The sequence below is a fragment of the Rhinolophus sinicus genome, chromosome 1 (genome assembly GCF_057876585.1).
Source record: "Rhinolophus sinicus isolate RSI-liver-muscle chromosome 1, RSI-T2T, whole genome shotgun sequence".
In the NCBI taxonomy this organism is placed as follows: Eukaryota; Metazoa; Chordata; class Mammalia; order Chiroptera; family Rhinolophidae; genus Rhinolophus; species Rhinolophus sinicus.
This window is the reverse complement of record NC_142501.1, coordinates 146,134,902-146,158,095: the sequence shown is the minus strand read 5'-3', so window position 1 is coordinate 146,158,095 and position 23,194 is coordinate 146,134,902. Positions and strand designations below refer to the sequence as shown.

General features: G+C 38.9%; 1 protein-coding gene across 2 annotated transcripts; it reads right to left on the bottom strand.

Moving 5' to 3' along the window:
- Positions 1-1,017: 1,017 nt before the first annotated feature.
- REST (RE1 silencing transcription factor) lies at positions 1,018-22,938 on the bottom strand. 2 transcript variants are annotated; one of them, XM_019740176.3, is made up of 4 exons: positions 22,594-22,938; positions 19,337-20,240; positions 13,093-13,176; positions 1,018-6,652 (listed from the first exon to the last, which is right to left on the bottom strand). In XM_019740176.3, the coding sequence occupies exons 2-4, from the start codon at positions 20,229-20,231 to the stop codon at positions 4,731-4,733; spliced, it is 2,901 nt and encodes a 966-aa protein (XP_019595735.3). In that variant the 5' UTR covers positions 20,232-20,240; positions 22,594-22,938; the 3' UTR covers positions 1,018-4,730. The 2 variants fall into 2 exon arrangements, with proteins under 2 accessions (XP_019595735.3, XP_019595736.3); XM_019740177.3 differs by lacking the exon at positions 22,594-22,938 and adding an exon at positions 21,793-21,947.
- Positions 22,939-23,194: the final 256 nt, after the last annotated feature.

Sequence of the window (23,194 nt, the reverse complement as noted above, 5' to 3'; positions counted from 1 at the left end):
GAGACCTTAGGGAAAAGGGGAAAAAAAGGTTGGCCAGCAGGTTAAGTGTAAACATATCATATGGATACATGTAAAATCATGATGGGGTAAGCCTCTGGTAAAGTAGCAGCAAGGGACTGCAGAAATACACATCATCATTCTGATTCATTGATAGTAACAAACCAAATTGGACATAAGCAGCATTTATATATTCAAGATAAATTCCCCGTATGTCCTTAGTCAGACAGACACTTCCAAACTCCTTATCATTGACTCTATTGTGCCAATAAAATAAATGCTTAGAAATTCATTTCTTTGTTGCTAATAAGGAGAGCAAACAGGGTGAATCACTCTCATCAACTCAAATTTGATATCCATTCTTTCTTAAGACTCAGGATATTCCAGGTCACTCACTGCATCAGGACAGAATGCAAATCAGTTGCTTTGCATAGCCAGAGAGGTTTCTCCAACTCCCTTTCCTTAACTTCACAAAAACACCGAAGGTCAAGTGTGTATTTCTATTAACAAAAGAAGCAAAACCTTAACTAACAAAATGGTTTATCCTGAGTTTCATTTTCTTCTCAAAGTTCTATTAAATACTGTAAAAATCCTCAAGAGTGCCCCAGCACCCAGTGAACACTCAATGTAACTCAATTCATCTTTCCTTTAATGTATCTTTCCGTATCTGTGAATCAAAATTTACTAACATGACGCCTGCCACTGAGAAGGGACACATACGTTAAAACTGCGAAGGGGACGTGTGATTGGGAAGGAATTACTATGTAAAACCTTCTATGAATTGTCCTCTCATTGCTTCTCCCTCACCTCCAGCTCCCACAAAGCAGAGTACAGGAAGATATGCTTTGGACTACTAGCCACTGGATTGTTACCCCAAACAACTAAGATTGCCATGAACTTTCTGCCTACTATGGGTTATCTAGAAATAATTTACAAAATTATTAATACACTTGCAATTCTGGCAAAATAAAATTGGCCTCCTGGATACTTAATGTACCAATAATAAACAAAGGCATAATATGCTTTTTAAAACTTTATTTCAACATAACTATGCTTACAGAAATACAGTCATATTGGTTAATAGAATGCAATTTAAGTTTAACTTATTCTACACAATTTGGACCAAAATCTTGGTACATGGCTTAAGCATTAAAAAAAAAAAAAAAAAAGACTTGCAATCTGGTTTATTTTTTCATCTATTACAAATGTATATAAAAGATCCTCCACCAAATGCTGCTAAAGCAGGTAGCAAGAACCTTGAGAAATTAACCTTTGGTTTGTCTCTGAAAAATAACACGTATTGCACTGTAAAATTATAAAATTGGCGTAACAAAACGTTGTTGCAATGTTTCAATGCCAGTTTACAAAGTTCAATAACTAGTATATGCTGAAAAAGGTGGGGAGAGCCTATGTACACATGTGAAACTGTAAGTTATCTGATTTAGTTAACATTGCATGTAGATTGCAAATCTACACAAACCAAGATACAGATAATTTCCTGAATCTGAATGAACACTATCAGTTCAGTTCATCTGCTGAGGTCAACAAGGAAACTCCACAAGCTGCTTTTCCGTTTACTCCCCCCTCAAAAAAAAATTACTTTTCTTCCCCAGCTTTTCAGTCCAGAACTGGTATTAATTATACAAGTAGTCCTTCCATTGTCAACATTCATGGTGTGACATATGATGAGGTCTACTTGGGTTTAAATATGTATTAGCGCTCATATGCAAAATAGTCCCCAAAGCTCAAGACCACATGACTTCAGAAGTGACTGAAAAATAAAATGGCCCTTCTTGGAAGACTAGAGCAAAACATCCAGCCATAGTTTTAAGAAGCCTTATTCAAAAAACAAAAAACAAAAAAACTCACCCCTTGTGAATTACACTTGAATTAAAAAAAAAAAAAAGCCCCAAAGAAGCAGCTCTGAAAAGAGGCCAGTTATCAGAAACTTTATCCAAAAATTGTTGCCCCTTATGCATTACACTTCAATTTTTTAAAAAAGTAGCCCCAAAGCAGCTCAGAAAAGAGGAAAAAATATAACTTAAAGTATCTTGAAAAACAATGTAAATATAGGTTCAAATGATAGTTAAGAGATACATTTTGATAAGACTACCTAGGATTAGGCTTATAACATATTCTAGTATTTCAAGTTTATCTCTAGTTACTAAACATCAATTTACAAATAACATGTTCATTTTTTATTCCTTTATCAAAAGGGAAAATTCTAGCTTTAATTCTATCCAGTGGAGGGGAAACTGAGAAAACAAAAAGATTCAAACAGTTCCATGCAAATATCACATTTTTTCAAATGGAAGAACTCCCAACTAGACCAGGAGTTCCTATTATTAATATGCTTTTCATTGAAACAATTTTTAATAAGTACAAATACATGGCATTAAGGTTCAGAACCTAATATAGGCCTGACAATCAAGTCCTTGTTTTCTGGAAGAAACGCCTCAAGTCCTACTCAATTTCCAGTAACAATGTTTTCACAGATCAATTTAATAAGGGGTTTTAATTTCCTTCATGTTGTTGTTTTTAGCATTCTAGTCTTAAAATACTAGATAAGAAAATCAGTCCAATTCCCCAGAAGTCAATTTTTTTCTTTTGTAGTATGAAAGAATCCTCAAAAACCTTTTCCCCAAACTGATTCACAATCTCCAATTGGTACTTAACATGAATCTTTTCATATATAATGTAAAAGGTAACTTACATAATATGTATCCATGAACATTAAAACTAGTTGTTAGAAAGATTTAACTAGCTTTATAATTTAAATTTTAAAACATAAATATCTGCAGCTTGATCTTCTGTTGACAATGATTGTCGGAGCCTAGAATTCAACAATTACAAATTCCCATCCATGCACACAAAACACACACCATGAACACACAACTTACTCCTCATGTCTTGAGAGAATCTTCTTTGAATCTTTGGTCTCCCAGTCAATTCAAAGTTCAAATGTCTTTTAACTTAAACTTCACTCTCAGATTTTTAACAAGTTTTCCACCCACACTTCATCAACGCTTTTCCTAATCTTTTTCATGTTGCACTGCCAAATTCTGAAACCTGCGCCTCAAAGAGATCACCAGATAAAAGAAAATCAATGACATATAAAGTGGTTATTTCAGAATAGAAAAAAGGAAATTGTTCAAAAGATTCCTTATTGGGATCACACTTTATTTTTACTGCAATGAATAACTACTATCAACAAAAAAAATCCTGTTGGATTCTTTCATATTTTTGGCATCTGGCCAAAGAACCTACCAAAATAGTTTGGGAGTACACACTCTTTTTCATACAAAGTGTCCACATAGGAACACCAGGATAATAGCTGCAATTCATTTGAGGCCTCACCTGTAGAAAGAGGCTGTCACAGGGACAGCCAGGAAACCCACTAGTTTGTGGAGATCCCTGAGAAAGTGTGATTTTAAAATCTGGACTGTATTTAAGTTTCGCCAGCCTTTTTCATTGTATTCATAGGAAGTAGCTGGTCTACCAGCACTCAATACTATCTTTCTCATCCTAGGTTTTCCATATAATTGCTATGGCTTTGGAATCTCACGACTGATATTCTGTATAGCTTAAAGGAGTAACTAAGTCTTCTAATTCCAGGTTTGCAGTGTCGAAATATCACTTATACAGCTCTTTTCCTCAAAGATCTGACTGTACATTTAAGAAATAGCTATACTAAAACAGGCCAAAAAATTTTACTGATGGTTGGTATTTGAGATAAAAATCCATTCAATATAGAGCCTAGTGGTTTATTTATCTGCAAACTGAGAGCTGTGAATTTACTACATCCATTTAAAATAAATAACATGAAATAGAGATTCTGGCATAGATATAAGATGTGAAAATCAAAATCAATGAATTGAACCTGCATGTTTCATTTGCTCACAAACTTTCACACACTAATATTCTGCAAAAAAGACAATTGCAGCAAAGGAAAAAGAAAACTGCCCTTTTGCAAACAAGACTAAAAGCATCCCTCCAAAGAGGACAAAATAAACATGCATATATATGTATAAAGTGTTACGTTCAACACAAATGCTATTTCTAGAAAAATTTAACTGCATAGGTTAAAAAAAAACACAAAAAAACAATGTGCAACATCTTAAGCCATTAAAGCACCAAAATAAAAAAACACACCAAAATCATTGTTTTTATGACGATTAACATACACAAATAAGAAATATTGATCAAAACTCAGGAAGTAAATACCTGGACTGAAACAATGTCCATTGTTGGGAGAGTTTTTCTTCAATTTAAATGTCTCTTCTCATATCTAAAAAAATTTTAAAGTGCTAACTTTATATAAAGCAGGCAAATTCTTCAAGTAATTTGCTATTTAAGTATGCCAATTTTTATAGAGCTACACGAGGACTAAGAATAAACTAAACTCAAACAGGAAGACAGACATGGGGGAAAACTGACAAGTTATGGCTAGACAAAGCAATAGACTGCTAAAATACCACCTTGGCCTCCTTGTTTCAATTAAATGCATAAACTAACAGATTTAGCTGTCTGCTGGTTTAGTACACTAACTCCCTTGGATTTGCTAAAATTTACACAATACTTATAGAGTCCTAAGGAAAAGAGTGCTACTTAAAAATCAACATCGGACACTAATTAAAGCAATTTTTAAAATAAAAGGTTGTCTACTACTATAAATGAATATAAAATGTAAGCAACCTTACAAACTAAGAATTGAAGCCTTTTCCAAAGTTTAATTACTCCTGCCCTTTAGCTGCTTTTTCAAGGAAGTATACATTAACCAAATGGCGATTGAGGTGTTTGCTGTAATCTTTTTCCTTTCTAAAAGAACGATCACAGAAGATACAAACAAAATCCCCCTCAGCCACTTTGACTACCAAGGCTTCCTTTGCATTTTTTCTACTAGTTCCTTGTGGAATTGGCCGAGCCCCATTCAATCCAGAATCATCACTACCCTCTGACATGTTGTCACTTAGGTCACTTCCATCATGACTGTGGATGCCTTCATCTTCATCCATTTCCTGAGACTCATGTATTGCCATGGTAACAGGAGATGATGCCACAGCAGTTTTGGACACTGCTTCACCTTTTTCTATTGGTAGGGGAAGAAGCAGGGGCGAAACTGGTTCCTCAACTGCTGAGTCTTTACCAGGGGGATTCTCTGTTTTGTTTTCATCAGTATCCATATCCATTCCACAAAGCTTAGTGTCAGCCTGATGTTCACCATCTAAAGTTTCTCCCTCTGGCATATTCAAGTTTTGTTCAGAGGATGAAATATTGGCAGATTCCTTGATAACTGGAGCAGGACCAACTAGACTCTTATCTGCCCCTTCTGCTTCTACTTTTTGAAGAGGAGCTTCTTTATTTTCTTCGCCTTGGGTGAATAATTTTTGGTCTTTTGATTCCTCTTCTTTTAAGTTTTCCTTTGGCAGCGGTGATGATGGAGCTAAGAGATCTTGTGCACCTGTACTTTCCTTTAGAAGTGGACTGTCTTTAACAGGCACTAAGCCAACTTCAATAAGGACTTGCTCCTTCCGTGCCATTTCATTCATGTTAGACTTTTCCTTTTTATTATCTTTTCGAGGAGACTTTTTGGGACTCGGTTCCATGTGAAAAGAAGGCTCCATAGGAGGAGGAGGAGGAGGAGGAGGAGGAGGCTCCACAGCAGGAGGCTCCTCCATCTCAACAGGCTCCTTCTGAACAAGCTCCATGGGAGGAGGCTCTGTCTGAGCAGGCCCCACCTGAGGAGGCTCCATGGGAGGCGGAAGCTCTGTCTGAGGAGGCTCTGTCTGAGCAGGCTCTCCCTGAGCAGGCTCCCCGTGAGCACGCTCCCTCTGAGCAGGCTCCCCCTGAGCAGACTTGCTGCTCTTTTTACTTGATTTATTTTTCAGGTTTTTCTTCTTTGTACTTTTTTTCATGCAAGCATTTTGCTTTTTATTCTCCTCTACTTTGTTGTCACCCTTTGGCATTTCCTGACTATTTTTGGATTTGCTTTCTGTCTTCTTTCTCTTTTTTGTCACAGGTTCCTCATCGTTAATAGGCTCTTGTAAAGAATGGGCTTCAGTTTCCATCTTCCTTTTGCTTTTCTTGGTTTTGCAGGTTTTTTCTGAATTATTCCCACTATGCACATCCATCTCTTTAGTTTCCATTGCTGATTTGCGAGTTCTGGTAGTCACTTGGATTGAAGCATTAATACAAGGCTTTTTCTCTTTTGAAACATTATCTTTTTTCTCCACTTTTACAGACTTCTCATTTTTCTTTCCAGCCACATCCCCCTTTACTTTTGTCTGCTCTGTTTCTGTTTTTTCATTGGTATTATTGTTATCAGGCAAATCAGCCTCTCGCTTTTTGGTTTTCTTTAGTTTCACTTTTGAGACATCCATTGTTTTATTAGGACATGTAGGATGCTTAGATTTGAAATGATACTGAAGATTACACTTCTTGGAAGCTGCATAGTCGCATACAGGACAATTGAACTGCCGTGGATTAACATGTAGCTCTACATGTTTTTTGAAGTTACTTCTATCTGCTGTTTTATAGTCACAGTGTGGGCAGTTAAGAGGTTTAGGCCCATTGTGAACCTGTCTTGCATGGCGGGTTACTTCATGTTGATTAGAGGCCACATAACTGCACTGATCACATTTAAATGGCTTCTCACCTTAAGGTAAACAAAAGACATTAAAGACATAGATTAAGTAATGAATTCATGATTTTATTAAAATACAAGGAACTGGATGTATGTAAACAAAAAAACCCATAAAAACTATTGAAGACTGTTTCATGCACTTTACATTTACCATATTTATTTGTATATCTTTTCTCTCTCCCTTGACATTGATTCTCAAACCAAATGAAAAAAATAATTCTCAGTTAGCCATGATCTAAAAAGTTGATCAAGCTAGGGCTCTCAAGGACTGTTGAGCAGAGATTTGCTAGTAACACAATTACTTGGCAAAGTCATAATAGTTGAGATCTGGATGTAATTTTGGGGCAAGGGCTCTGAAAGAAGAAAAGATAATTTTAAATCTGTTTATGTTTAGTTAAACCAAACATACAATGAAATGGAATATAAAATTCACATATTTTTAAAATAAATCTTGAGACTTCAAATAAATGTATCTTATACTCTAAGCTACTCTCCCATACCTTCAGGACAAGTTTTAAAACACTGCTTTAGTTCCAGGGAGCAAAGGGCTTTTTCTTTCAATTTAACCCTTTTATCCATTTTGATAAGAACTGAGTCAAGCTTCATTCAGCAAAGTTTTCCAATGCCAAAGTTGCTATTTTAAAGCAAAAATATAGCCAAGTCAGAAAACTTTTCTTGATTTCCCCCCACCTTCTTCTAAAACATATATGGACAAAGAAACTAGACAAATGAGAAGGGGCATACAAATAGATATGGTATGTAAAATAAGCAAACAAAGTCAAAATCACAGGTACATACAGAACCAGAACAACCCCCACCCCCAAATTAAAAGCATAATAAGAGTAACACATTCTACCTGAATACATACCCATCTAGATCACACTCTAGTAAATATTACCAAGTGGTATCCATACCCCACTGGTCCATTGGAATGCATAGTAGAAAAATGGAAATTGACATTTATGAAAATTCATCTCTCAAACAGTCTCAAATTCATATCAAATCTTATTTTCATTAAATAAAACTACTCAGACATTAAGTAAAACCATGTAGATGGTAAGCTTTACACAATTAAAAAATGTCTGATGATAAAAGACACAAAAACAAGTACTTATCAAGGTATGCAGCTAGCTAACTGGACAACAACTCTTTCCCATGTCAGTTCACTAACAGATTCATAAATGATACATTGCTCTATTAGTACTTCATCTTGTCGTCTCCAGTGAATGACTTCAATGCAGACAAACATCTGGTTAACTTATACACAGAATAGAGACAGACAGGTGGCATAATAGTGAAGAACTTGTTCTGGAGTAAGACTATCTGGAGGATCAAATATGGGCTTTGCAACTTACTGTGAGATCTTGAACAAGGTACTGAAAACTCCCTAAGGCTCAATTTCCTCACCTGTAAAATATTCTTGAGTGTTGTGAGCTGTAAATAATCTAATCCATATCAAACACTTAGTATGGGGAAGATAGCCAGGCAGTCCATATGCATTACCTGTAATTCATCACTTTTACAATGACCTGCTTAATTTTTAGTATGGGTTTTAAAAAAAAGTGTGGGAGGGAGTCACACGTTTATCCTGTGTTTCTATATAAACCCTACTTCTGAGTAAATAAACAGCTGATGGAGTTTGTCTCCTTATGAAAATAAAGGGGACTAATAAAATAATTTTAATGAAAATAGCACCATTTTAAAATCCCTAGTGAATGAGGGTATTTACAGAGCAGGAATCAATCAAGGTACAAGCTTCCACCTATGAAATGGTCAGGGAATGGGAGGATGTATGAACTTATTTAAAATCTGATGGCATAATTTACTTGCTCCATTCATTCCCCTCTCCCAATTTTCATTTTATTGCCATAAAATCTTGCTTGTATTACATAGACTATCTATTCATCAAAATGTCAGTTTAGAGTACCTAGCTAAATGTAAATCCTTTTGCCCTGTACCAATGGTTTTTAACTTAACTCCCTTTTCCAATTCTAGTAATATTTACCTATGTTTTTCATCTTTATAAATGTCCATTTTATTCTTCCCAAATTAATTTACAGGTGTAAGGCAAATTCAAAAGGGAAAAGATTTTTTTTTACAAGCTTCCCATGTTCTTGTCAAGAATCATCCAGAGGGCCAGCCAGGTGGCTCAGGTGGTTGGTGCACCAGGTGGCTGGAGCACCACGCTCCTAATGCTGAGGTCGCAGGTTCAATTCCCACATGGGCCAGTGAGCTGCACCCTCTACAGCTAAGATTGTGAACAACAGCTCTCCCTGGAGCTGGGCTGCCATGAGCCGCCGGAGGTTGGCGTGGGTTGCTGTGTGCTGCCACGGGCTGCAGAGTGCTGCCGTGGGCTACCGAGAGCCGCTAGGAGCAGCCGGTGGCCAGCGTGAGTGACCAGCAGCCAGCGTGAGTGACCAGCAGCCAGCATGAGTGACCGGCAAGAGCTGCCGTGAGCAGACGACTGGCGACTGACTGCCTCAGCGGGGCGGGAGAGGAGGGGAACGCAAGGCTCCTAATACCAGCATGGGCCAGGGAGTTGTGTCCTACACAACTAGACTGAGAAACAACGGCTTGAACCCGAGTGGGGGCAGAAGAATCATCCAGAAAGAACAGCAAGGGAAATTTCTAATTAAAGAATAAATAGGGGCACACAATTGATTACTGCTTATAGCAATAAAAACAAAGTTCTGATAATACAACATGGGATAAATCTCAAAAACATTTTACAGAATAGAATAATGTTCTTTCTGATAGGAGAAGTAAGAGAATTTGTAGGGGGAAGACTATAGGGATACTGACTGGAAAAGGTAAAGAGGAAACTGTTCTGAGGGTGGCAGAGATGTTCCATGTCTTCATCTGGGTGGTAGTCAAATAGGTGAAAACATACATAAGGTCACTGAGCAGCAGTCTACTTAAGATGTGTGTATCTCATGTGTGCAAATTAAACTTCAATAAAATAGCTTTAAAAAATTATTCTAGAATTCACAGAGTCTCAAACCATAAAATCTTTCAAATAAGCCCAGCTATTAAAATACTGCCTCCACAAGACTCAAATATTTGGTGAAAGGAAAATACAGTCATTGCTGAATAACAAAATTTTCTATCTTAAAAAGTAATAAATGGAGGTGGAACTTGGCAAGTTTTCAATTCCCTTTAACAAACATCCATTATGCTCATGATTGGAAATTACTGAAAACAAACTCGTACGCTAGCAGGATGGAGAACTAGCCATTGTAATATACACAAAAATATCATAATGGCAAATGCAAACTACCGTGTTTCCCTGAAAATAAGACCGGGTCTTATATTAATTTTTGCTCCAAAAGACACATTAGGGCTTATGTTCAGGGGATGTCATCCTGAAAAATCATACTAGGGCTTATTTTCCAGTTAGGTCTTCTTTTCAGGGAAACACGGTATATGTATTTCATCCAGTACAAAATAATCTCATCCAGGATGAAACGGAAGCATCCCCACTGAGAACAGGAAAGGGAGAGCTGAGGATAATGTCAGTGTCTCTAGGACTACCCAGGTGAGGATACTCTATGACCATTAGGTAGAAACACCAATAAAATAGAGAATAACACCAGATTAGGTTAGTTGTGTCTGTATTTTCACCAATATCCAATTTTCTTTTTCACCAAACCCACATTCTGATCCCTTCCTTACTTGGCCTGTGAAGACCTACCCTGTGGATAGAAGTGCTCCAAGTAAATAACCAAGGTAGTTTTGCCTTATAAACCAATCTCTTCCTCAGTGTAGCTAAATGTACCAACTCAGCAGAGGCTAATCCCTTCCAGAAATAAGAGACTGAGCACATTCTTCTCTTCCATAAAATAACATTCATATGAGCGAGGAACCAAAATGCCCAAGGTGATCTAGATTAGACTCCAGACTATAGACAAGACACCCAAGATATTCATGCAACCCAATCAGAAACATTATCTCCCCAATTTGACCTAACTTAGTTTCACTTTATTCCAAGTATTATCAGTAACATCTATTAAAAGTATTAAAACATAGTATCTGCTGAAAATAATTCAGCACACTCATACACAAAATAAACTAACCATGTTTGTTTCCTGTTGCAACTCAAACTCTTGGCATCCAATAAAAGACAATGGTTCTGCTCTCTCAATACACTGTGGTTCCAATTTCATTATGCTGTAGCTCTGAGCCATAATGTTCTTTTTAACACTGTTGATAACTGAAAGTGGGAGAGTGGGGGAGTCTAAGGCCAAATCCTAGCTCTTCTAATTTGGAAACATGACAACCTTACATAAAGCATTTATCCTCTCTAAACATGTATTCTAATCTACAAACTGGGATTAAGTATTTTTGGAGTACTAAGATTAGAGATAACAAATCCCAGCATGCATACAAGAAATAGTAGCTATTACTCATTATTTAAGAGACTTAAAAGTCTTGCTGTACTGTTAACAAACAGCAACTATTGAAAATCTTTAAAAAATAAAATTCAAAAGACAACAGTTTACCAAACTCAAAATTGTTCAGACAAAGATTACTGACTAGTGTAAAACACCATAGATACTTATAAATTCAATGAAAAAAATACAACTCATTCTAATCCTGTGACCCAGCAACACTAATAACCGGTCAACCAAATATGACATCAAATGAAACATCACAAAGTATCAAGCATTTAATTTCCAGTATACAAATAATACAAAGCACAGGAACAGAGGAAAAAGTAAATGACGCCATGAGAAAGTAGTAAGACTAATCCAGAAGGTGGGTTTCTTCAATACCTTAGTTTCCCCACTTGTAAAATGGGGATAATAGAACTTATACTCGTACATTACAGGATAGTTATGAAGACTAAAATGAGTTAACTCATACAAAGCTCTTAACTTTTATTTAAGGGCTAGAGCATAGCCATCAACAGGACATAATATCTACCCTTTGAGACAGCATCCAAGTTACCCTCAGAAAATAAAAGTGGGAAGCACCCAAAAGTAATATAATCAGGTTCTGGTTAAGTGACCCAACACAATAGCTTAGGAGATGTAGAAGATACACTGAAAGTGGATTAACATGGGTCAATAAAGGCTAGCAAGCATACCTAATGTGACCCCCTTATAGCTACTGAAATCAAAATCTATACTATACTCAAGTCTTACTCATCACACTGACTTAGGACAGCTGAATAGAAATAAAATGCAAGCAATATATATAAGTTTTCTAGTAGCTATTAAAAATAACAGGTAAAATTAATTTTACTATTTAATCCAATATACCCAGTATCATTTCAATATGTAATCAATATTTTTAAAATAGAAATTAACATTTTCTTCATACTGTTTGAATTCTAGTGGTTTATATATCTCAATTCCAATCAGCCACATTTCACAAGTTCAATAACCACATGTGGCTAGTGGTGACCCAATAGGACAGTACAGATGTAAAGTAATTGTTTTATAAACAATTTATAGGTTTATATAGATTTGTGTAAACAGCAAGATTTTAGCATTGTCTCCCCACAGGTGAACATATACATTCAAAATCTGGAAGGAGAGTGTTTTGATGATCAAACATTGCAGTTCACCAAGGGTCAATCATGGCCAAAATGAAATAATTATCCATTCAAGACACTAATATTTACTTTTTAACTTGTTCACCTATGTACATATCTTGACAATGGGGACCAATTCTGGTTGGTGATCCTAATTATTTCACCGGAGTAGATGAAATCTCCCACTTGTTATACTCCTGCATTTTATCTATTATAGGTGAATAAATTACTATCCTGGATTACATTATCACTGTTTCAAGTTTGGCTTTCGTAAATCAGCCCTCAGAAGCCCTATCAACTCTCAAAAGAGAACAAACCCAAATTTCAAGACCTGAGAAGCTAAGAAGGAATCTCTGGAGCTTGGCAACCACACACTATGAAACTTGGTGTCATACTGTGTTGGGGAAGGAATGTGAGATGGTAGGAGTTGTTCAAAAATTATGAACCACAAATATATGGTGATGGAAGGAGAACTGACTCTGGGTGGTGAACACACAATGGGATTTATAGATGATGTAATACAGAATTGTACACCTGAAATCTATGTAATTTTACTAACAATTGTCACCCCAATAAATTTAAAAAACAAACAAACAAACAAAAAAACTATGAACCAGCCTTGGTCTATGATACCAGTTCAACTTTTTACTAGTCATGGAACTTGCAGAAGAGCTGATGAAATTAACGACCCTCCTTCCGGAAGTAATGCACACACACATTTATATTCAGTCTCAGGAGCTCCACCAATGAACTCCATTAAGAATCTCCATTTAAATACAGCTCTACACTAATAAAATACTGATTTTTAACTCTAATTTTTAAATTATATTAAGAAATGTAATCATAAATAATGACCCAATTCCAGGTCCAGAAGAACTTCCTTATAAAATGATAAAAAAGTTCATTTCTTACCAACCTGAATGAGTACGCATATGTCTAGTTAGATGAGTCTTCTGAGAACTTGAGTAAGGACAAAGTTCACATTTATATGGGCGTTCTCCTGCAAAAATATAATGATTACTGTTTAAATATGATAAAATAAGGCAATATAATTCTCGCTAATATATACAATAATCAATTTCTCACAACAATCTTTTTTCCTATTCCTGGAAAAATAGTCAATTTATATCATGTATTAGAAATGTAAATGATTTAGGGGGCAGCCATATGGCTCACTTGGTTAGAGCGTAAGCTCTTAACACGTTGCATACGGATCACGAGAATCTTCAAGAGGGATTTAAACCCCGCCGTACGCAAGGTGATAACAACAGGGTTGCCGGTTCAATTCCCACATGGGATGGTGGCCTGCACCCCCTGCAACTAAGATTGAAAACAACGACTGGACTTGGAGCTGAGCTGCATCCTCCGTAACTAGATTGAAGGACGACTTGGAGCTGATGGGCCCTGAAGAAACACACCGTTCCCCAATATTCCCCAATAAAAAAAATTTAGAAAGAAATAAATGTAAATGATTTAATTCAGAATTCACATAACTACATAATTTCAACTTAGCTGAACATTCATTGGCTTTCTCAATTCGCACAGCCCTTTTAATTTTCACAGTAATGCTACTTCTTATTACATTAAAGAGTAAAAAATGAGAAATTATTTTCATAAGGTATCAAGGGGCATTCTTTTAAAAAAAAATTAGAATTATCCTTTAAAGAAAAATCTACCTAAATTTTCTGATGGCTTGAGTAATTTTTTTAATCCTTATAAACGATAAAACTACCATTTGAAATTGTTAGTGTAAAGAAAGAATGCTTCTGAGTGGGGATTTTGTTGCTTTAAGCTAAAAATTTCAAGTGATAGATACAATTTTTATAAAATAGGCCAGTGTCAAAACAAATTTTACTCATAAAGCCATAGGGACTGAGAGAAACTAAAGACGAGAGGCCAATTTTAGTACTAAAGAATTTAAGATTCAAAGGCAGGAAATGTGTCTTTTCTTTTGGGGCGTGGGTTGTCAACCACAAAACATATTTTTAAAAAAAAAGCTTGACAATTTGTTTCATCTAGTCTTTGGACACAAGATAATAATTATGACCTTGGGCAAGTTTCTGCATCTATGAAAGTAACAGTACCTTCACTTCCTAGAAGTATGAGAATTTAAATTAAGATTATATATGCAGAGCATTTAACACAGTGCCTGGCACACAAAGCCCTCAATAAATATTACTTATTATTTTGTCTGTATAGTAAGACAAAGTAACAGATGTGTGTAATAAAATGACACAAGGAAAAGAAAAGACGTAACAAAAAAAGGAAAAAGAATGTGGTGATGAGTAGGAAATGTGTTCCTAGTAACAATTCAGCTGTAATTTGCTGGTAGCTACAGATTAGCTGGAAATAGCTCATAGCAGAATGACTACTTCAACCTGGAAGAATTTTAAGTTTTTAAAATGTTAAATGTAGTTCTGTAAAGAAAATCCACAAATGAATCCAATAAGCATATGAAAAGATGAACCCTATCATTAGCAGCCATGAGGGAAATGCAAATCAAAATGACAGGAGACGAAGACTTCACACCCCATAGGCCAGCTATTATCAAAATGACAGATGTTAACAGGTACTGGTTAAGAGGGGGAAAAACTGGAACCCTTATACACTGCTGAGATTGTGAAATACTGCAGCCACTTTGGAAAACAATTTGGCAGTTCCTCAAATGATTAAACATAGTTACCATTTGGCCTAGCAATTCCACTCCTAGGTATATACCCAAGGGAGAAAATAACTTCTGTCCACACAAAAACTTGTATGTTGAAATGCTCATAGCATTCTTCATAATAGCCAAAAAGTGGAAACAATCCAAATATCCATTAACTGATGAATGGATAAACAAAATGCTGTGTACCCATACAAGACATTATTTGATAATTAAAGAGAAAATAATGTACACACAACACGGATGAACCTTGAAAACATGCTAAGTGAAAGAAGGCAGCATATGGAACCACATACTGTATTATTCTATATATATGAAATGTCCGAAACAGGCCAATCCATAGTATTAATAAATTGTACGGTATGCAAATTGTATCTCAACTAAGTTGTTATAAACAAAAGTTAATAAAAGAAAAATTAAATACTATTACAGATTAACATAAAAAATCAATTAAGGATAATTTACTTTTAAATTCTTTATAGCAGAATAGATAGCTTCTACCTGTGCAATTCTATGCTATAGGCATAAATACTCTACAAAACTTAAGTGGGGCCAGCCCCGTGGCCCAGGTGGTTGGAGCACCGTGCTCCTAACACCATGGACGCTGGTTCGATTTCCACATGGACCAGTGAGCCGCGCCCTCTACAGCTAAGACTGTGAACAACAGCTCTCCCTGGAGCTGGGCGGCTGTGAGCAGCCGGAGGTTGGCATGAGTGGGCTGCCATGGGCTACCGTAAGCAGAAGGTGGCCAGCATAAGTGGCCGGCAGCCATTGTGAGCAGCCATGGTGAGCACCGGCGAGATATGAGACTGGCGACAGACTCACTCTGTCAGCCCGGGGGAAAGCTCAAGGCTCTTAATACCAGCACCGGCCAGGGAGCTGTGTCCTATACACCTAGACTGAGAAACAACAGCTTGAAAAGGAGTGGGGGAGAAGTGGAAGAAAAGGAGGGGGAAACAAGTGATTTTTCAGTCATACATACCAGCAAAAATGTCATCTTTTAAAGTACAATTTGTGAACTGGTTAAATATCTAAACCACAAAACTTTAAATCTTTTGATTGAAGACACAAATTAAAATAATCCTCAGCCCCCATCATGATGATTACTCATAAAGCGAGATTAGGAATTTTGAAACTCAGTTGTATGTGACCTTGGGCACAGAACTTCAGGCTTTCAAACCTAAGCCTGAAGTTTTCATCTCAGTAAACAAGGTCTACTATCATGTACCCTGTTTTCTTCGATGGATTGTTCAGAAGATTCACACAGGATAGAAGAATTTAACATTGGTCATTCAGAAAAAAACAATTATTATAAGTGACTGAAAACTAGACTACCTAATGAGAAATGATAAATAAGTGATTCCGCTATCATTTCTTATCTCCACTCCAATACTAGATTAATTTACTTTTCCATAAATACAATTTTCGGAACCATGCATTTAATACCAGATATTCAGAATTTATATAATCAAAATATTATCCTTCGAATTTATACAACAAATTGTTTTAAAATGGGGGTGTTTTTGCAAAATCTCAAATAAGGTAATAGGGGGAAATAGCTTTTAAAAAACATTTTTAGGGCCGGCCCGGTGGCTCAGGCAGTTAGAGCTCCATGCTCCTAACTCCGAAGGCTGCAGGTTCGATTCCCACATGGGCCAGTGGGCTCTCAACCACAAGGTTGCCAGTTCGATTCCTTGACTCCCGCAAGGGATGGTGGGCAGCGCCCCCTGCAACTAAAATTGAACACAGCACCTTGAGCTGAGCTGCAGCTGAGCTCCCGGATGGCTCAGTTGGTTGGAGTGCGTCCTCTCAACCACAAGGTTGCCTGTACAACTCCTGCAAGGGATGGTGGGCTGCGCCCCTGGCAACTAGTAACGGCAACTGGACCTGGAGCTGAGCTGCGCCCTCCACAACTAAGATGGAAAGGACAACTTGAAGCTGAACGGCACCCTCCACAACTAAGACTGAAAGAACAACTTGACTTGGAAAAAAGTCCTGGAAGTATACACTGTTCCCCAATAAAGTCTTGTTCCGCTTCCCCAATAAAATCTAAAAAAAATTAAAATTAAAAATAATAATAATAAAATAAAATGTTAAAAAAACATTTTAAAACCATAGACCAAATAGGTTTAACACTAAAATGTTAAATGAGATACATATAACCAATGTTAGCTATGTAAATCGTAACCTTATTGTGAAAAATATCAACCTTATATTAGTGCGAAGAAAAAGTTAATAGACGGTATAGTTAACTGTATAAAATACAGCCATTAAAACTTAGTCCCTAGACTGTAACTAGATAAAAATACCACTATCATAGAAAAAATTAAGAAACGGCAAAAAGTAGAGTTCCTTTATTTTAAAAAACAAAACACAAAAAACAAACCTGGAAATACACACCAATACTGAAATTTTTCCAGTTGTCTCCATTTTTCTTTTCTTTTTTCCTTCTAAAAATGTTCTTAACTCGAAAATTTAGATTTATTATTGAAAACATTTTGTTTTTTGGGGAAAATTTTAAATTGTTTGGTGAAGTTACCAAATTTCAAAATTTAATACAACAAAGGCACTGGGATGCTGGTAGTTTTCTCTATGTTGATTGACTTACCTGGTGATTATCAGTATATGTATTTGTAAGACTTCATCAAGGTGTACACATAAAAGCACTTTACCACATGTCCTAGTTACCTGAAAGCTCTACATTATAGCCAATTCTAAATTAGGCCCCAAGGTTTTCAAAAAATGTTAAATGAATATGAAATGTTAAGTGAATATGGTTGAAGTATATGTGGTATTTGGAATTAGTTTTAAGAATTGTAAGGTTAGTTTAGTCTAACAACTTGTTGAGCTTAAACTGTTAAGTGATTAATGGGGTAGGATTCCCAAATAACTTTTGTTTCCTAGACTATGTATTTTTGTAATGTTTGAATTTCTTTACTTTTGAAATAAAATGGTTTCAAAGCATGGAGATAAATCACAGGTCACAAGAAATTCCAAAGGGACTACAAATTCTTTCATGCGACTAGATTTAAAGCTTTAAATACTGGAGCCATCTGCTGGGGCTTAGAAGTCTTTCTTGTAATGGAATTTTACCTGCAAGTTTTAAGTCTACTACGTCAGTCAACAAAGCAATTATCAGTTTCCCTCCCCACTGTGTCCCACTTTACCTGTGGGGCTCAGTCCTACAGAGCGACAACTCCTGCCTGCAAAAGGGACCTGATCCAAACAGCATCCCATAGCAGCATCCTATGGCCCCTTTTCACTTGTGATCCAAAGAGTACAGTACTAGATTATTTTATCTATTTTGTTCAGACCAGTCATCAGTCCTCCAAAGTACCAACTCTTACCAGGAAAATGTAATATAAATGTGAAAATTAATTACCAATAGTTACAAACATTTCTCTGAAAAAAAATGAGACCCCCCCCCCCCAATTACAAAGATTTGAAAAGTCAATTTAAAAATGAATAACTAAGAGGTGTTGGAGAGTAACGGGGAGCTACCCACCACTGATAGGGGTTTCTTTTGGGCGTGAAGATGTCTTAAAATTGATAGTATTGATGGCTGCACAATCCTACGAATATACTAAAACCTTTGAACTGTAACTTCAAATGGATAAATTGTGTGGTAGTGGGATATCTCAATAAAGCTGTTATTTTAAAAAATGAATTGCCAAATGTGACAAAATATTGGTAACGAGTATAGATGATATTGGTGCAGTGTAGCATTCTCTTTACTTCTGAGATGTTTGAAATTTTTCATATTTTTAAGGTTGGTCCATGTTTTTGATAGAGGGCACTTATAAATTAGAACAGTCCTCTTGTGTGCTTTCGAACATGCTGAACATTGTTTTTTGGCTGAAAAATAGTTGCATATTCCACATATGTTTGTTTTCTTAGGAAAATGGTTTCAAGTGTGGTAATCCCACCAATCTTTTTAAAACTAACATCTCAAATTTCTATGTTTTGGAGACAAGTTCAGTTGTTCCATTTAGGAATTCATTACAAGTCAAATGTTTTAAATAGTCTGAGGCTTCTGTTAAATGGAGTTACACAAGGGTTAATCATTGGACTTTTTCTTTTTGTCTAAGCTCTCAATTCCTTTGGGAAACTATACTTCATCTTGGATGTATTCACTGCCAACTAAATACATCTCCAAAAAAAAAAAAAAAGGTACTCTAATTTGGCTAAATGGTCCATCCCAAGTTGTTAGAATACATATTTTAGGAAGAACACTGATTTCTCTTGGATATTCCTCCATATAACACTCAGCTTAACAGGTATTCCTTCACTGAATCCTTTAATCCTATAGTATACTGTTACTCCCATGGAGAAATTGAAGCACACAGAGGTTAAAAAATTTGTCCAAGGTCACAAAGACAGAAAATAACGGAACCAGGATTTGAACCCAGAGTCTTCTTTTTTAGCACTATTTTTAACTACCCGCTCAATTAACTACCGGGAGTCGAACTTATATGGATAACAAAGGTCCTCTTACCTGTATGAGTTCGAACATGCTGAACATAATTGTTTTTTCTGTCTGAAAAATAGTTGCATTTTCCACATGTGTATACTTTCCTTGGAAAATGGTTTCTCAAGTGTTTTCTCCAGTGATATTCGCTTACTGTGGTGTATGTGCAAATGATGCACTTGTAGACTCGCTCATTATCCCCAGCTCTGGTGTGGTGTTTCAGGTGAGCAGTATAGTGATCATATCGATTGGTATTGTAGCCACAGCGGTCACAGCGAATGGGGCCCTTGGAGAAATCTCCCTCTTCTGCAGTGGAAGAGCCAGATTCCCTGGCTTTTGCTTGTTTCTCTGCACTTTCTTCCACAAAAAATTTCTTGGCACTATGAACTCTGATGTGATGCACAAACTGTTCTTCAGATTCTGCTTCATACTGGCATGGCTTACAGCGAAAGGGTTTGGTCTTCAAGTTCTTGCATTTGTCCTCTGTTCCGGGTGTTTCAGGAGGAAGATCTTTATTCGAGTTGTAAATTTCTGGGGCAGCTGAAACCTCAAACACAGGCTGTGGTTCTGCAACACTGAGTTCCAAACTTTCCAGTCCCATGTTTTCCAGTCCATTGGGTTCACCTTTTATTTCAGGTGATTCCTCAAGTCCTTCTCCATCACTATCTGAAAAGTTGTTATCCCCAACTGGCATCAATTCTGCCATCTGTCTTTCTTCGCCAACCAGGTAATCACAGCAGCTGCCATTTACTTCTCCTGTTAACGCCACATTTGCTAACATGATAAGCTGAGGCGCAGCCAGTTCAGCTTTGGAGAGGTCATGCAAGTCATACATGTCATTAGGCAAGGCCATGCCAATATTGCCACTGCCGTTGAACAGTCCTCCTCCTCCAGATGACTGCCCCATTACCTGGGTGGCCATAACTGTATTCTGAATTCAAAACACAACAGACAAAAAGTAGCAGTTTAAACAGTTTTTACTGGTCTAAAACCAACACATCACTGTAATTCTTCATCACTTTTAAAAAATACTTTTCCAATATAATCTTTAAACTCAATGAGCTTCATTAACTACTAAGACTAAGACTTTAAAATGTTTTTGCAATTCTGAATTCTCCTTATTACATCACCAAGAAAATTTATATTACCCCTATGAAAAATTTCTATCCATTGTTTTGATATAATTCATCTATCAATTAGTTCTACCACTGGCATGCTTCCCTTCAAGTACTTTTAATTTTTCTGATGCAAAAAGAAAAAAAAGAAAAAAATCAGTAACCTTCGTTTTTAATGTTAATTAAAATTATTTTTAAAATTCAACACATGAATAGTAAACTGCTAGCCTCCTTCAACAGTTTATTGGTCTGAATCAAAAAGGGGAGAAATCCAAAAACCAGACAAACATGTCTGGAAAAGTAGAAGCCTGTAATAATTGGTCAACTGAACTGAATTTCACATTAACTCAACTAATTCCATAGGAGTAAACTAATGTGAAAAAGTTAATTTCTTAATTTCTTATTTTCTGCTGAGTTGAAAAGGAAAAAAATTACAGACCTTTTTTCCTGTGATAAAGGAATCCTGGTGTATTCAAAACGTCACAAATGAAAATAAAGAATCTTTCAAACTCCCTAATTAAATAATCATTCAACTCAATTACACAACCAGCAACTTTCTTGCATTGTGCTTGACTTGGCCTACTTGTCTAGTGGAAGCCATTACAAGATCACCTTCTTGAAAAGATGTTGGGCTTTTTTTTTCAATCGTCTTAACCAGGTTCCTTTCCAACCTAAAAGGTGCTATTCTCAAAGTAGGTGTTCTCTTGCAAATAAGAAAAAAACAAAATCAGTGGCAAGTACTAAAAAGTTAATAATAAAGTTAAGCCCAAAATACAAAAAATAATCCGTTTCACTGAAGTGCACAAACCGGTTGAGTTATACGTACCAACAAAAGTTAGAATCAAATGCCATCACAACCGAGGGCAAACGCTGTCCCAATACTCAACAGCCCAGGCTACTGGATAATTTACTCAACATCGACTTTTCTAATAATCCCTCAAACCCTAACTACCATCCCTAAGGGAATTTTAACGTTTGTTACGAAGACTGTCCACGCGTAGCCCGAGAGCCCAACGTGTAGCACGAATTCCTATGTGCTGCTGCCACCAGCGCCTGCCTCGGCGGCGGCATTCCTGACTGAAATAGGCATTCGGCCATTTTCTCAAAATACCAAACACAAAGCAGCTCTTTGCAAACTCGGGCGCTCTCGCTTCCTCTCGGCTCGGCCCGCTCAGGGCACACAATCACACACCAATTCACAGGAGTTGCCCCAACACTCGTCCTGAAGCTTTCCCTGTGCTCCCCAACACTAAAAAAAGCAAGGGGGGACAACTCGAGGCGCCGTTGGGCCAGACCAAGTCTTCCCCAGTTCAGGCTGCCCCCTCCCTGGCCCGCGGGCCCGCGTCTGGGAAGAGGGAGGAAAGTTACCGCGTCGCCGGCGTCCCGGCTCCTCTCACCGTCCCTGAGCTCGCCCTCCGCAGAGGGCCGGGGAGGCTCCGCGGGCGCCCTCCGGAGGCGTCCGGCCCCGAGCGACTGAGGGGGCCCCCCACGCGCGCCGACCGCCCCCTCGCGCCCCGGAAGTTTGCGAACTCACTCCCCCACGGCGCCCCGCGGGACGCGAGCCCCAGCCCCGCCAACTCCGGCAGCAAGGTGGCGGGGCGCGGAGGGCCGCGACGATGGAACCGCCCGAGCGCTGAAATCGCTGTCCAGCCCCATTGGCGGAACCGCCTGGGCCCCGGGGCTGACTCAACCCGCCCGGCCGCACTCAACGGCGCCTTCCGGCGAGAGGGAGAGGGAGGGGGACGGGAGGGCCGCGAGCAGGCGAGGGGCTGCGACGGGACCTGGGAGCAGCAGGAGGACTAGGAGGAAGTTTCAGGACTACGGCCCCAAGCAGCTCAGCTCCTTGGCCTCAGGACCTGACTCCGAGGGGCATCGAGGCCCGCGCGGAGGCGGTGGCCCGGCTTCGCCTGGGGAGGGGGTCGTGGCACCGCGCCGCTCCCCAAGGACGCCCCCGGCCCAAGCTGGTGTAACCCGATCCCGCTCGGCCGCTCGCCCCCGCCCGGCGCGGCCGCTGCCGCCAGAGCAACAGTATCTGCAAATCAGCCCTGGACAGCGCCTCGTTCCGCGTCCTTCCGCGCCCTCCCCCTCCCGCGGGCACCGCCGCAGCCTCTGCCGCCCGGCCGGCCCTCCCCCACCCCGACCCAAACCCAAGCCCCCCGCTGCGCTTACCGGCCCTCCTGGCGAGGAGGAGCTGGGGACCCAGCGTCGCCGCTCCTTCTCCGACTACTTTTCTTTGTTGCTGGAGTTTCGGGGAGGGGAGGGGGTAGGTGGAAAAGTTGGGCGCCGGGGCCGTCAAGGCCCGCGAAGGCCCAGGAGTGGGGCTGCAGAGAGTGCTCAAGCCGCCGGCTCTGGCCCTGCCGTCTGGGCTGCTGCCGCCGGGGTCTGGGGCCCGGGGCCTCGGCGGCGCTTGCTGTGCTGCTGCGCCGCGAGCTCGCGGGAGCCGCACATTCCAGCACAGGAGGCTGAGCTGCGCACCCGGCCCGCGCCGCCGCCGCCCGCGGGACACGCCCCCTCCTCCGCCCGCGCGCGCCCGCAGGACACGCCCACTCCACCGCCCGCGCGCGTGGCCGTCTGGCGCGCCCCGCCCCGTGGCGATGCGGTTAGAGCTGGGCGGGGGCTGGGCTGGGGGCACGTTGAAGGGTAGCCTCATGTAATCCGCCCAGCCCCTCACTCTTGCCCTTAGGTTAAAAAGAGTTATGACTTCTTTCATAAACAAACAACAGAAAAGTTTAGCCCCTAGCTTTGGCGTGCATGCATAAGAATAGACCTG